We start from the raw sequence: 13381 nt of genomic DNA on the forward strand, positions 1-13381 counted from the left end.
CCTCCCCACAGGGCTGACGGAGCCCCATAGTATCTCGTCGCAGCGGAATTGGATCGGTCAAGAGGCAAACAAACAGAGTACGTACGTTGGTAGCCAAGCCGGCTGGCTGCCAATCTGGCTTCTCTCGCCGTCGCCTCCAACAACGGGAGCAGCAGCAAGGGCCGCACGCACTCATGCACGCACGCACGCACCCAACGCACGCGCCCTGGGGGCGGAAAGGACGTCGCATTATGATGCCATGCCATGCCATGCGCCCTGCACGCACCACGCACCCAACGTCGAGTGCGGCGACGGACTGTACTGTATGTACTGTACTGTACTGCCAAACGGGCGAAAGCAGAAAGAAGCACCAGTCCAAAAAAGGACGCCGCCGGGACATCCATCCCCCCCCCCCTGGTTGATGGGCTGGCTGGCTGGCGGCTGGCTGGCTGAACAGTTTGGTGCGAGTTGGTCCGGGGTCCGGTCACTAAACGAGATATGTGCTTCGTAATACTACGCACGCACGCCGTGACTAGATGCGCCGCGCGACCGACCGGACTTCCGATCAATAAGATGCGCGATTCTGCACGGTGCGTTGTACGATGTACATACATACTTACGTAGTAAGCTACCTAGTCACTTGACCACCCGTGAGAGGACAAGGCCTCCTCAGGGTCAGCATTTATGTTTCGGTGAAACTAGAACGACGGTACGTACCACGAGTAGACAGCGAAAGTGTTCTCGTTTCCTTGGTGTTTTTCTTTCTTTGCTCCTTTCACTCCAACGGCAAGCCAACGTCAGATGGTAGTGTCGGGAGAGACAATATATGTATTTGCCTTACTTGGTACTCCATCAGTCTTTACAAGACGAGGTGCTCTGGTACCAAGTTCAAAATCAAACCCGAGTGGTACGTTTGAGGATGTTGGAACGGGTTTGCATAAGGATCCCCGAGGCGTGTGAAGAGAGAGGGAGCAGAGGTAGGGCAGGGGGGGTTGGCACAAATGCCTTTTGTCGCATGGGTAATAAGAGCGATGCACCCGTGGCCGCCAACACACGTGGCGGAATGTCGCGGATGGATGGTAGTTACAGAACTCCATGAGTACGTTATCTGTAACACTTAGTAGGGACGGAAATTCGTTGTCATTATGGCTGGCTAGTTATGCTTTGTGCGATGTACTACTCGTCCTGGGTCTACATGGCCGTCCTACTCTCCTTCTATTGCTGCTGCTGCTTCTGCTGCTCGTGGGAGGACAGGATCCAAGGCCAAGTAGGCTTGCATCGCGGATTTGCCTCCTACACATACGCTCACCCTTCGTTCCCCGTTGTCGATGACGGCGAAGGTGGTATCACGTCCTCGCTCGCCTCCGCCGGCACCCATACGAGCAGCCCGTCCTTGTCAATCTTCATGCCCTCGGTCGGGATGATGCGCAGCACTTTTTGGAAGTACTTGTCCCGCACCACCAGCCCCGGGCGCACGTACGCCCCCGCCACGAGCGGCACCAGGCGATACCTCGTCGTCCGCCGCGACATGGGCAGCAGGTGCACCGTCGTCTGCTTGGCCCCCGAGAAGGCAAAGGCGTCGCTCGGCTCCATCGTCAGCCCAAATGTGAGGAAGTGGTTCGACGGGTTCTCAATCGTCATGTCCAGGTGCATCACGCTCGGCCACGTCTCGCCCGGCGTGCGCGTGTGCAACGCCGACGCCAGCACTCGCGGCTCCGTCCCGAGCACCAGATACTGGCCCACCGGCATCGTCGTCGTGTTCAAGGCGGCGCCGTCGTCCTCTGCTGCTGTTACTGTTGCAGTTCCTGTTCCTGTCGCCCCCTTCCCGCGCCGCCATCTGATCACAAACGCGAGGTCGAGCGTCACCGGGTGCCGGTCGTCGAGGCTGAGCTTCTGCGCCACCAGGTCAAACTGCGCTTCGTGCATCGTTTTTGGTGCCGCCACTATCCCTTCCGCGGGAACCTCCGGGCGCCGGACGACGCTGCAGCGGGCGCCGCCCACGCACGAGACTATCTCCACGTCCACGCCCACGACATCGAGATTCTCTGTCGCAAACGACGCGTAGTGGCACATCAAGCACCACTGCTGGGCGAATCCGCTGGGCGCCGCCTGCACCGTGCCCTCTCCATTCGCAGCTTCGTCCAGTTCCTCATAGTTGAACAGGCTCGGCCACGGGTCCGGATGGAGCCGCGGGACCAAGTCGTAGTTCGCCTCGAACGGCGCCACCACGTTGATCTGGATCGGAAGCAGCTGGATGATGGGCGTTGCGTTGTCAGAGTCGAGGTGGTACGTCGCCCGCAGATGCATGTCGTAGCTCGTCGGCGCTCCCGCTCGGTCGATGCGGATGGGGAGTACCATGGATGAACCCTTCTCCATGTGGCCCAGTCCGACGCCACTGATGCGCGACTCCTCCTGTGCGCCCTCAGCTTCGTGCTCTTTGCCGTCGACGGTGAGCCTCAAGGCCGGCAGCGTCTCGCCGAACAAGAGAACATCCAGCCTGGCGCTCGCATCCTCGTCTTCATCGTTCCGGAGTTCGATTCGTAGGTCAACTGTCTCGTTCGTGTAGTGCTGCTCCTGAGGGTCAAGCAGCGCAATCTGCAGCTTGGGCGGGCGGGGCTGTACATGTAGGTTTCGTGCGTCAGACCGCGATTGTCGCGGCTTGCGCGACCCCCTGGTGAACCACCCGACAGCTGGGTCCGTTTCCCTAAACTTGAGCGCATACTCTATGTCGAAGCTGGGGTTCTGGTACGCCAGGGTCACGGTCGACGCCTCTACATCGCCAGCCTCCCGTAGCGGCACCGCCATCTCGAATATCAGCTGCTGCCCCGGCCGTAACGTGAGGTTGGCGCGGCCCCTGAGCTCCGTCGGCAGTTCGTCATCCGAGCCTGCCGCGAACTTCTCCTCCAGCTCAACCGGAATGATTATCTCTTTCTCGGCTGCAGTTGGCCCCCCCTCATCGTTGTCAATGATGAGTGGCTTCAAGCTTCCCTCGAACCCTACCCGCACCGACGACAAGGTCAGAGGCGCCGAAGCTTGCAGCGCATGGGAAGTCAGCACAAGCTGCGCAGCACATGTCTCGCCGGCTTTGCTCTCTTTGTGACGAAATGCAAAGCTGGTGGAGACAAGTATCGAAGCACTCGCGTCTGTCAGCATGATGACAGGTTTGGCCTCGGTCTTGATGCCATCAAGTGACTTCCGCAGGTCGTAATGCCAGTGAGCCCGCCTCGAGAATTCTGGGAATATGCATCAGCCCAAGCCGCGTTCCACCTGCGTTGCTTCATGCGCTCACTTGTATGCATCAACTCCCAATCGATGGAGACGACAAGATCCCCCCGCCCTGTTGCGGCGGCAGCCCTTCTCAGAAGCCAGCATACGTCCTCGGATGCGTCCAACCACTGTTCTGACCGGAACGAGCCGTCATCCCACAGCGGCCGCAGCATGGCCACAACCTCCTCCCAGTGGCCCTGTGACGCCATCTCTCTCGCGCACTCCAGTGAAATCTCGGCGGCGAGACGCAGCTGCTCGCGGGCCTGGAACTGCGTCCGAGCCATGATTAGGCAGTCGATGACCAGCTGCGTATGGTCCACACCTGTGCCGGATAGGGGGTATTCTTCGTGCGGCGCCGGGCACATGTATGTGTCGTATGCAAACGACTTGCTGCCTCCTTGCGCAGATGACGCCGGGTTCGGCGCAACGCGATCCTCCTCCGGCATCATGTGTGCCAGGGTCCTCCGTGCAGCAAGGTGCCGCGCCGCGATCCGATACCAGTAGCCCGTGTGATGGAGCAGCTCCCACGGCCTGAGCCGCTCGGCGAGGACCGCTTTCTCCGGCGGGAGGTATATTGCCATCGTTGCTGGTGTCAACCCGGCCACCTCGACCTTTTCTATCAGCTGCGCCATGACTGTTGCCCACCGCGCCTCCCACGCTTGCCACCCATAGTTGTTCGTCCCGCAGCCCCGGCGATCTACAAGGTCGCCGATGCGATCTCGGTGAGCCTCCCATCTACTTACTGCCAGACTTGTGTGCCCCATCCATAACTGCAGTCTTAGGCAGCGGATGGCAATGAGGTCGGCCAAAAAACGGGCCTCGTTCCAGCGAGGGCTCCAGCTTGGCATGATATCCAAAACGTCAGCACCCATTAATATGCCGTATGCCTGTTCAAGAGAGCGAATCGCGGCATCCGGCTCCTGCCGAAACTCGGCAAACACGCCAGCCTTGAAGTCGTAGCGGAAGTTCCAATCGGGAAGCGCAAGAGTTCGCGATGTACCCGAGGTCGGCGGCACTGTAGGCCGTGGTGCGACGCCGCGCGACCGCTTCTTCCTGGCATGCCGCCCAAGATCGCGATAATATTCAACAGCTGTGCCATACAGCACGGAGAGAATACTGTCCATTACCCTTTTCAGCTCCGCGGGCGAGCCCTGTATCGGTATGTAGAATATTGACTTGGGGTCCAGCGCGGTGCCCCTTCGTATCGCCTCGAGGCGGTCTTGCACACCCTCAGAGAGTTGCGCAGACCCGGACGATGCGTCGCCGAGCAGGACAACGGCCACCCTGGTCTTGTACCCGGAGCCTGCTAGCATCCTCTTGAGCTCATTGATGTCTGCTTTCAACCGGTTGTCGTTGGCGAGGGTGTAGAAGCAGGCGAAGACACTCGGAACGAGCTCCTGGTGCTTCCGGATCCATTGCGCATCTATCAATCCGTCCGGGTACAGCGCCGACACTGGAGAGAGAGGAGAGAACGGCGAGTGCACCACCGATGCGGAATCGAGGGGCTCGTCGGATTCGGGGAGCTTCGCGCGGTGTGGAGGAAGGAAGAACGACTGTTAGCAGTTAGCATCGAGAACGTCACCCCGGGTTGCCATGAGACTTCCCCGTCCGACCGTCTTGATGCGGAACCGATACGGCTCGTCGCGAGCCACACTGGTCCATGACTTGCCGTGGCCGTCAATCTCGTTGAAATATTCACCCAGGACATCGGCCTCCTTGCTCTCCAGCGGCGGCAGCTCCGACTTCAGCAGGATGCCCTGGTCCTTGAGCTCGCCCTCGAGCTGCAGCTCGGGGAGCGCCGCGTTCAGGCCAGATGCGACGAGCAGCGGGACATTATGGTCGAGGCTTCCCGCGGGATAGCCGTCCATGGTGGCGGGTCAGGACGTCCAGAGGGCGCTCAGCGGTTCGGATAGGGGGCGTGCGGTCGAGTTGTCTACCGTACGGTTGAAGCTATACAGCATCGTCAGCACCCCATCGTTAGTTGCCCCTCCTCACTGCGCCAACCTTGGAGACGCAATTGCGTACCATGCTCCTCCTCCTCCGCTAAAATAGAAGCTTTAGAACAGGCTTGCGCAACGTCCAAAGTCAACGATGGCGTATCATAGAGAGACCGGAGGAAATTCGAGCGAGGGATTGACGTCCATAATACTGCTGATTGAAGCTGGTCCCAGTGAGCTGCGGGCGCCTTGGCTACTAATAAGATGTTCGAGGCGGCAAGCCCCAGTTCTATGCGTGGAGCAGTGCGTGGGCGGACCGTGGACGCACCCGCGCCCCCCAGCGTCTGAGGTGTGACCAGCTCTCCGGATCGGAACAACGCCGGCAGCCGACTCGTGTTATCCGACCCCCCAAAATTTCCAACGCCCGCGACCTCGAAGACCCGCGACACTTGCGATTGCGCCCGCCTGCTCCAACATAGTCCACCACCGGCCGATCACAACGACAACGACCACACTCCCGCCTTCGCAACCGCGGGTCTGCGCGCGCGCTCACCTCATCTCCCCATCCCCCCCCCCCCGTTTAATCGACCCACGCCCAAAATCTACCCACCATGAGACCGACGCAAGCCCTCTCCGTGGGCCGGTACCGCCACCTCAAGCTCACGACCAAGGATGTCGGACGCGGCTTCTACAAGGGCAACCGCACGGGCTCCATGGGCCGACACACAAAATACGGAGGATACGTCATTGAGTGGAACAAAGTGCGGACGTACGTCGTGCCGGACCTGAAGGACTTTAAGGTACGACCGCTCTTCTTTTCCCCCCATCCCTTGGAGCCTTGAGACGAGGTGGCGATGGCGACGGCAACGGGAGAAACATGAAATCTGACGCGAATTGGGCGCGGGAAACAGCTCACGCCGTTTGTGTCGCGACAAGTCAAGGCCAAGCCGGGCGACTACAAGGGACTGGACAAGGGCCCACAGGATCCGTATTTCTACGTCGAGCAGTGGAAGCGGTACAATGGCGTGGACTGAGCTACGATTGTCCAATACGATACGACGACGACATGGGACGAGAGACTCCTCAATGCGACGAATCGACCCGAGCGCAGCGTGCCAATGCGCATGCGACTCGATATGGGAGTCACGTCTATCCGCATTGGCACGGGAGCCTCTGCGATTGTATATACCCAAGACTGTACCATCTCCAGCGGCGCAATGTAACAGTAGAGATATAGCGGGCCATGATATTCCGAATGGCGACGAGCGCTTACACCTCGCGAGGAACAGATATACAATGTTGAACATACCCAGAGGAATGTGCTTGATGGTACAGGTGATATCTTTAGGTATCATGTGAATGCAGTGTGAACGTATCTGCTCAAGCAGCGTCGATGGCGTCTCCGTTATGCTCCGGCTCCTTCTCAACTTTGGGCACGCTGTCTGTGGTCACAATAGACTGCAGTCCAGGACGGTGGCCGATGCCTGCGAGGAGCTGCTCCGCCCGCATCGCGTCATCGGGGTCCGGCCTGCCTGACACCTCATGCCGTGACCCTGTCGGGCTCATGGGGCGGGAGACGGTGCCCGGCGTCACAGCGGAATTAAGCGTCATCATGCTCGCCGTCTCGGCATCCTTCTTAAGGCTAAAGGGCAGCGCGATGCCGTCGATGAAGGGCCGCTTGCCAGCCACGCCTGTCTCAGGCACGAAGTTTGGGCTCAAGAGGCCGGCGCCAGACGCTTCCTTCTCTCGGCGCTGGTTGATAAGCTGTGCGACAGGGGTGCTCTCGTCCACGGCGGCATCCTCTGTCTGGTGCTCGTCGACGACGGTTCGCCGGCGAGAACGGCTCCTGCTTTGCGCCGTGCCGGTCGCGGGCTGCTGCGCCTCGATGTCATTGAAGGATCGGGCGCCGCGACCCTCATCGCCGGTGACGGACAGCGTCTCCGGTTCCTGATCCGCGTTTTGCTCCCGCAAAACCGTCGCCTCATCGTGCTTGGAGCCCCAGAGGGACCACAGCGCCAGGCCCATACTCTTCCTCTTCTTGCGCTCCCTAAGCTCGGACTCGATGCGCCGTCGCCCGGCCAAGGCCGATGGCGGTGGATGCTCGCCCGGGCCAAACTCGTGGAAGCCGGCGGCCATGTCCTTGATCATCTTCTTATGCACCTTTGCTTTGGCAGCTGAATATCTCACGTCCCACTGCCTCTTTGCGCTCATCCACTTCCGGACCGGCCCTTCCTTGACGACACCCACCGCGGTAGGGTCCATGCAGCAGCCCGGAAGCTCCGATTCGGGTGCCAAAGGAACCGCGTGGCCGTGGCGAGTCACCTTTTGGCGGATCATGTGTCTCCTAAACGGCGGCAGCGGGTCGCCAGCCTTGCCCACCTTGCCGGCGGCCGCTGCGTCCCACTGTTCTCTTTGCTTCTCTTGCTCCAGCTTCTTGCCCTCGTCCGGAATGTCACTATCGGACCCGCAGCTCGTAATCACGGATATGGCATCGTCATCCATGATATCGATGCCCGTCTTCTGAGCTCGCGCCAGTGCCCACGCGCCAAACTGGGCGACAGACCGGTACATATACTTGGCCGGACGCGTAAAGCTGAGTGTCGGCGCCACGTGGCAAAGGTCGTCCCAGACTTGCAGCTGGACGTCTGTTGGCTTGTACTTTTGAAGGAGCTCGCGGCCGCGAGCGGTCAAGGTCTCGTCGGGCGGCGCATACTTGGCTGGGTTTGCGCATTTGTGCGCCAGGTAGATCTGTTCATCTCGCAGAACCTCACCGCCGCCAACCATAACGAGCAGTGGTGGAAGGCCGCCGAGCGTCGGCTGCATGACAGGGCTAACAAGGGGATGCGAGAGGAGCGCGTTGGTCGTGTACATCTTAGCAGGTCAGCGGTGTGTGAGACGCCCGGGGCTTCTTTAAAAAACATACCTGAATCTGGTCCTTGATGGTGACTTGCTCGCCGTCGATGTTTACAGTGAGGAACTTTTCCGTGTCCGTGTGGATGCCGCCGCTTGTGACCTGTTGCTCGTCTTCCGGAGTCAACGGCTGGCCGTCCTTGACAACAAGCGGAGCCTGCTGCTTGCTTTCAAGCTCAGACGAGTCCGGCGTCTTCTTAGTTTGGCCGTTGGATCTCTTCTTTGCCTCCTCGCGTAGCATGTCGACATCGTCGTTGTTTGGCGGCGGCCACGCCCGCGAGGGCTTATGATGGAATCCTGCCTGGGGGATATAATCGAGCGGAGCATCGCCCGCGACGCTGGGAAACGAGTGCGTCAGGTCGACCCACGGGCTGATGAGGATGCCCCCCGCGGGGAGAGGGATCCCCTGGTTCCGCAGCACACACAGCAGCGACATGACCATGCCGCCGCCTGCCGAGTCTCCGGCCAGCACAATCGTGCTCGGGTCCTGCGTCTGCAGCAGATGGAGGTACGCGGCCAAACAGTCCTGCAGACCGCAGGGAAACGGAAACTGCGGCGCCAGCCGGTACTTTGGGGCAAAGACGCGGGCCTTGAGCTTCCGCGCGTGCCGCTGCATCTGGTAGCGATGCTCGTCGACGCTGCCAAAGAAGTAGGCGCCGCCGTGCACGTACATGATGACGCGCCGGCCCGGGTCGCCGTTCTTCTTGCGCTCGCTGGCGTCGGAGCGCATCTCGATCCATTCGGCCTGCAGAGGCGACTTGGGCTTCCTCCAGTGCCACCACTCCTTGCCACCGACGTGGCGGATGCCGTCGGGCCCTAGCTCCTCGCGCAGCAGGTCGGCGGCGCGCAAGAGCGTCTCGTCAGGGACCGTGGCATCGTCGACCTTGACCCATTGCGGGTGCGGCACCCACTGAGCCGTAAAGGCCTGCAGCTCCTCTACGGTGTGGCGCGAAGCATAGTCGAGGAACGAGCGGATCAGGTGCAGGCCTTCATCGTACGACAGATGAGCCGTCGGCCGCTGCTTGAGCGGCCCTCGGTTGAGATACTGCAGGCGCAACGGTCAATTGAGTTGACTCGACAATTGGACGGGACGCAGCACAGCAATGGATCATTGTTGGACATGCCGGGGCACGTACGTGTGAGAACAGCGTGGACACGACGGTGGGCGTGACGGCCAGAGAGACCGTCGTGGTGTTGAGCTTGGTCATTGCGGCGGCGGCGTCGTCGAGGAGGGTGTTTGGTCAGGCAGCATACTTCGTACTCAGGGCGGGATGCTTCTCGTTCGAGGACGGGACTAGGATTGAGTTCAAGAGTTCTCCTGAGCAGTTGGCATTAGGTTGGGACTCGATCCCCAGACCAGGGGTCTCGCCAATTCATGATGTCATTTCGCGGAATCCGAGGACGGCGTTGCGCTCGCCCACGCACCTGAAGCCGCATGAGACCAGGGCTCTCCATCTCGCCAATCAATGCATCCCTGCTGCAACGCCCGCCGCCCACAGCGATACCTTCCTTTCAGTACCTGATGCATGTGGCCGGCCCACCGTATCGGCCATGCCGGCTTGTCGTTGGCTCCCGCACGCCGCCGCGGATCGACTGGCGTTGGTCGGTGCAGTCCTACCCAATGGGGTTCTATCCACTATTAGTTACTGGAGCCACTGAATTTCCTTGCCGGGGGCTTCACTGCCTGGCATCCATCCAGTACGGAAACCACCAAAATTTTTGTCCAGCAGCCATCGCATGCCCCTCCAGCCTACCAACCCCACCATCAGCTAGACAACGCACGAAGATGGCCTCGTCTACGCAACCGGCGCAGCTGCCACCGGCAAGTACGTCAGCTCCTTGGCCCTTTCCCTCTGACGATAGCGACCAATTCAGATACTGACACCGTCTCTCTCTCTCTCTCTCTCCTCCTCACAGGCACTCGCCAGTCCAACTTTGAGCAGGGCGTCGCCTACGCCCTCCACCTCTGGCCAGCCCTGACCCTCGCCGTGCAAAACAACTGGGGGGGTCCCGACTCCGCCGACAAGCGAGACTGGTTCGCGGGCGCTGTCGTCGAGCTGTTCCCCGAGTTCACCGATGCGCCGCCGGCAGGCCAGGCGGCCACCAAGTCCAGCGCGGCTGACGAGCCTGACATGGAAGACGTCGAGACGGTGCTGCTGCAGGTCATGATTGACGAGTTCGAGGTCAACGTGGACGACGACTCTGGTGCCGAGATTGCCAGCCACATCATCAAGGCGCGGTCGCAGTGCGCTATCGGACAATTCGACGAGGTGAATGCGCTGAGGGAAAGATTCACAAACCTCAAGGGCAAGAGGGTGGACCAGATGTTCAGAGAGGCCCAAGATGCGGACCAGGACACCGACTGGGAGTCCGACGACTCGGGTGATGACGACGACGTGGACATGGACGATGCACCTGCCGTGGCATCGGCGCCCAAGGAGAAGCCCGAGCCGCAAGTAGACGAGGATGGCTTCACAATGGTCACGAAAAAGAAGAGGTAGATGGCGTACAAAATAATAGATCCTGGGCGTGCGCCTCGCGGGCTGACGGCGCCGCCCCTTGTTGATACCCAACCCCAAGACACAGACACTTCCTTCCCGTTAAGCGGCATCGTTCAGCCAGAGCAAGTAAACCAAACGCCGAGCTACCCATGTGAAACGCGCCTCCCAAAATTACTCGCCACGACAGCATTCACTCCCAGTCGTCATCGCTGTCATCGTCCTTCCTGGCTTCCTTGGGACTATTTGGAGCCTGGCTCGTCTTGCCTGATGCAGCGCCAACGACGTCGTAACTCGCTTCGCTATCCGCTTGAGACTTTTCGTCGTTCGACTTTCGTGATTCGGCTGGCTTGAGCAGGCCCTCCGCCTTGGGCTGGAGGGTAGTGGAAGAGGTGGCCGATATTGCTCGTTTCATGGGAGCGTCCTTGCCGAGGTCGGTCTCGTCGTCGGAATCGCCCCATCCAACATCCTCCTCGGCTTCCGCCGCTGGGAGTGTGTCAGCTACATTTATGTGTATGAAAATCTCACTTTACGCACCCTTGAGGAGATCTCTCCGTCGCGACTCGGCCGTTTCAATGCCATGACGCAAGAAGTAATATCTCTTCCAAAAGTCGGGGTAGGAAACCTGGTCCGGTACCAGCTTCTCCATCGTGGTCCGCAACTCAGGATACTTGGCCAGGTCGGTGCTGATGTCGTCCGTCTTGCTATCGATATCAAAGTCCTTCACAAACGCTTCGTATTCAGCGCCTGATGGATCCTTGGCAAAGCCTTCGACTGCCGTGTGGATCACATGAAGCTGCGCGTCAAAGCGCGACGTGTGGATCACGCGCTTGCCTTGCGCATCGCGACTCTCAAACAATACGGTGCTGCCTTGCTCAGACTCATCTGGCGGCGCAACGCTGATGGCATCGCGGAGGAAATCGCGGACGTTGCTGCCGAACCGGAGAAGCGCTTCATCGGCAGCGTCCTCCGCCTTTTGAAGATCTTTGATTCGCTTGGCAGCCTCTGCCCTAAGTCGTGAGAGGACGGTCTCCGATTCATGTGCGACGTCCTCGGACGGGCCGGCCCTTGTCTTGGTCGGGGTAGCCTGGTTGTCTTCGCCGTCCTTGGGAGCTTCGCCTGGCGCCGAGGTGTTGATGGAGAGCGCTCGTGTCCGGCTCATAATCGATTCGCGCAAGTCGGTGAAACCCTTGGTCGCATCTTCCGATACTTCGGCGAGCTCTTTCTGAGCCTGCGTATAAACCGACTCGCCCTGTGCACGTCAGACGTGGGGAAAGCTCGTATCACCAGAGCTAGCTACCTGTTTGACGACGTTGCCGAAGAAGCCACCAATTTTCATGCCCCATGCGCTGGACGAGATGGCCTTGTAGGCATCTTGGATGTCAGTCTCCAGTGATGATGACTGCTGCTCCCGGTCTTGCTTGGGGGCCACGGCAGAGTCGTTTGGTTCTTGGGCTGACGCGGTCTCTGGGATGTACGCGTAGGCGAGATCCATTGCTCCGGAGCCGAGCGTCGGCCGCGGCAGTGGTATCTAGGTGGTTTATGAATGCCAGTCAGACGCAGGAGTGTCTCGGCGCAGGATCCAGCTCCAGGCCGCGAAGTGCTTGCACTGACGAGAGCTCCCAAGTCCTACCCGCATTCGTCCGCCTCCTGAGCTGCACTGGGCGCTGAGAGCCGGTGGGGCGCGCACTGACCACGGTGTCGCTCACGTGATCCGGAGTCGCGACGTCATTTCGCGGCTGCCGAAATCATCGCCTCCTGACGCATGCCGTCCAATTCATCACCCAAAAAAAAAAAACTTCCGGGCACGGCGCGAACGCGGCTTGATTTAGCTGGAGCTATGCTTGCGATACTTTGTAAAAGTGGTATGGTATTGGACTGGCAATGGGCACATGTCACATATCCTGAGCCGTCCGCAAAAAGCGACTTGGTCGAACCTGAGGACACTGGGCTCGACGATCACATTCCCGCACCGCGCGATTTGCGGCTCTTTGAACTCAGGAATTCCCCGGAATCCCCTGTAAACAATACTGGCGATTGAAATGTGTGGCTCAACTTAAACTTACTACCTACATAATCCTTACTTTACAGTAGTTGGAAGGTACGTTTGGTCGACGAAAGCCCTCCACCTTGGCCCTGCAAGGCACCGTCTGGGCGATCCCGACTGTCAAATCGGTTCCTCGGGACACTAGCGGCCAGGGTCTTGCAAAGGGCGAGCACAGACAACGGCGACTTGGCCACGGGCTGCCCGGCCAAAGGGCCGAACACTCGTCCCGGGCTACTCGCTATTCATCATGGGTCAAAGGAGTTGTCGGGGATGACCAGTCGCCGATGGCCCTGACATGTGAAGCTTGCATTCCAAGGTCAAGTCAAGCTTGCAATTCGCTCATGCGTCTCGATGAGGGACGCTGAGGTGCAGCCATGCTCATCGGGTGCCTGACCGCCGAGAACGAATCACCGCGAGGCGTCCATCAGCCCGTCCTGACCCAGCGCCTATTCGGACTAGCTCTGCCAAGTCTGGGGGGAATCAGGCCACATGCGAGTCTCAACGTTACGGGAACGAGACTCAACGAACTACGAAGCGATGTCCATCGCGCCCGCCTCTGAGACGTGCCGAGCACTGCTAGAGAGACCATCATCAAGTCCAGAACGTTCCGAGTCCACTTGGGGCGGCCCGCGATGCGCAGTCGGGGGATCCATTACTTGGGCAAACCCGGTTCGGGTTGTCACTGGTACCATAGAGTTGGATAGGTGACTATGCAACCTAAGCGCAGGCGCGAAGCTCTCAGG

At 59.8% G+C, this 13381-nt stretch overlaps 5 protein-coding genes across 6 annotated transcripts; 2 read left to right on the forward strand and 3 right to left on the reverse strand.

Moving 5' to 3' along the window:
- Nucleotides 1-1284: 1284 nt before the first annotated feature.
- On the reverse strand, nucleotides 1285-5114 carry JDV02_008442 (uncharacterized protein; the record flags this gene model as incomplete). The annotated part of the gene is made up of 3 exons (XM_047990040.1): nucleotides 1285-3212; nucleotides 3269-4799; nucleotides 4860-5114. 3 exons carry the CDS (start codon nucleotides 5112-5114, stop codon nucleotides 1285-1287), a joined length of 3714 nt encoding a protein of 1237 aa, XP_047846046.1.
- Nucleotides 5115-5794: 680 nt separating this feature from the next.
- On the forward strand, nucleotides 5795-6217 carry MRPL27 (60S ribosomal protein L27, mitochondrial; the record flags this gene model as incomplete). Its single annotated transcript, XM_047990041.1, has 2 exons — nucleotides 5795-5983; nucleotides 6095-6217. The coding sequence occupies 2 exons, from the start codon at nucleotides 5795-5797 to the stop codon at nucleotides 6215-6217; spliced, it is 312 nt and encodes a 103-aa protein (XP_047846047.1).
- A 346-nt stretch (nucleotides 6218-6563) lies between these two features.
- Nucleotides 6564-9382, reverse strand: JDV02_008444 (uncharacterized protein; the record flags this gene model as incomplete). Its single annotated transcript, XM_047990042.1, has 3 exons — nucleotides 9230-9382; nucleotides 8107-9138; nucleotides 6564-8054 (listed from the first exon to the last, which is right to left on the reverse strand). The coding sequence occupies exons 1-3, from the start codon at nucleotides 9299-9301 to the stop codon at nucleotides 6564-6566; spliced, it is 2595 nt and encodes an 864-aa protein (XP_047846048.1). The 5' UTR covers nucleotides 9302-9382.
- A 296-nt stretch (nucleotides 9383-9678) lies between these two features.
- On the forward strand, nucleotides 9679-10667 carry TSR2 (rRNA accumulation- protein). The gene is made up of 2 exons (XM_047990043.1): nucleotides 9679-9919; nucleotides 10011-10667. Exons 1-2 carry the CDS (start codon nucleotides 9715-9717, stop codon nucleotides 10592-10594), a joined length of 789 nt encoding a protein of 262 aa, XP_047846049.1. The 5' UTR covers nucleotides 9679-9714; the 3' UTR covers nucleotides 10595-10667.
- JDV02_008446 (uncharacterized protein) lies at nucleotides 10592-12522 on the reverse strand. 2 transcript variants are annotated; one of them, XM_047990045.1, is made up of 4 exons: nucleotides 12206-12522; nucleotides 11892-12122; nucleotides 11129-11843; nucleotides 10592-11077 (listed from the first exon to the last, which is right to left on the reverse strand). In XM_047990045.1, the coding sequence occupies exons 2-4, from the start codon at nucleotides 12084-12086 to the stop codon at nucleotides 10785-10787; spliced, it is 1203 nt and encodes a 400-aa protein (XP_047846051.1). In that variant the 5' UTR covers nucleotides 12087-12122; nucleotides 12206-12522; the 3' UTR covers nucleotides 10592-10784. The 2 variants fall into 2 exon arrangements, with proteins under 2 accessions (XP_047846051.1, XP_047846050.1); XM_047990044.1 differs by having other exon boundaries at nucleotides 11129-12522.
- Between the last annotated feature and the right edge of the window lie 859 nt (nucleotides 12523-13381).

The sequence above is a fragment of the Purpureocillium takamizusanense genome, chromosome 8, assembly GCF_022605165.1.
Source record: "Purpureocillium takamizusanense chromosome 8, complete sequence".
NCBI lineage: Eukaryota > Fungi > Ascomycota > Sordariomycetes > Hypocreales > Ophiocordycipitaceae > Purpureocillium > Purpureocillium takamizusanense.

What these genes read in the sequence shown, in the direction of transcription:
- TSR2 (XM_047990043.1), top strand. Translation starts at nt 9,715, where the DNA reads ATGGGGTTCTATCCACTATTAGTTACTGGAGCCACTGAATTTCCTTGC. An exon ending in GGCGCAGCTGCCACCGGCAA is followed by an intron (nt 9,920 to 10,010) that starts GTACGTCAGCTC and finishes TCCTCCTCACAG; the next exon opens with GCACTCGCCAGTCCAACTTT.
- JDV02_008446 (XM_047990045.1), bottom strand. Translation starts at nt 12,086, where the DNA reads ATGGATCTCGCCTACGCGTACATCCCAGAGACCGCGTCAGCCCAAGAA. An exon ending in TCGGCAACGTCGTCAAACAG is followed by an intron (nt 11,844 to 11,891) that starts GTAGCTAGCTCT and finishes TGACGTGCACAG; the next exon opens with GGCGAGTCGGTTTATACGCA. An exon ending in ACGGAGAGATCTCCTCAAGG is followed by an intron (nt 11,078 to 11,128) that starts GTGCGTAAAGTG and finishes ACACACTCCCAG; the next exon opens with CGGCGGAAGCCGAGGAGGAT.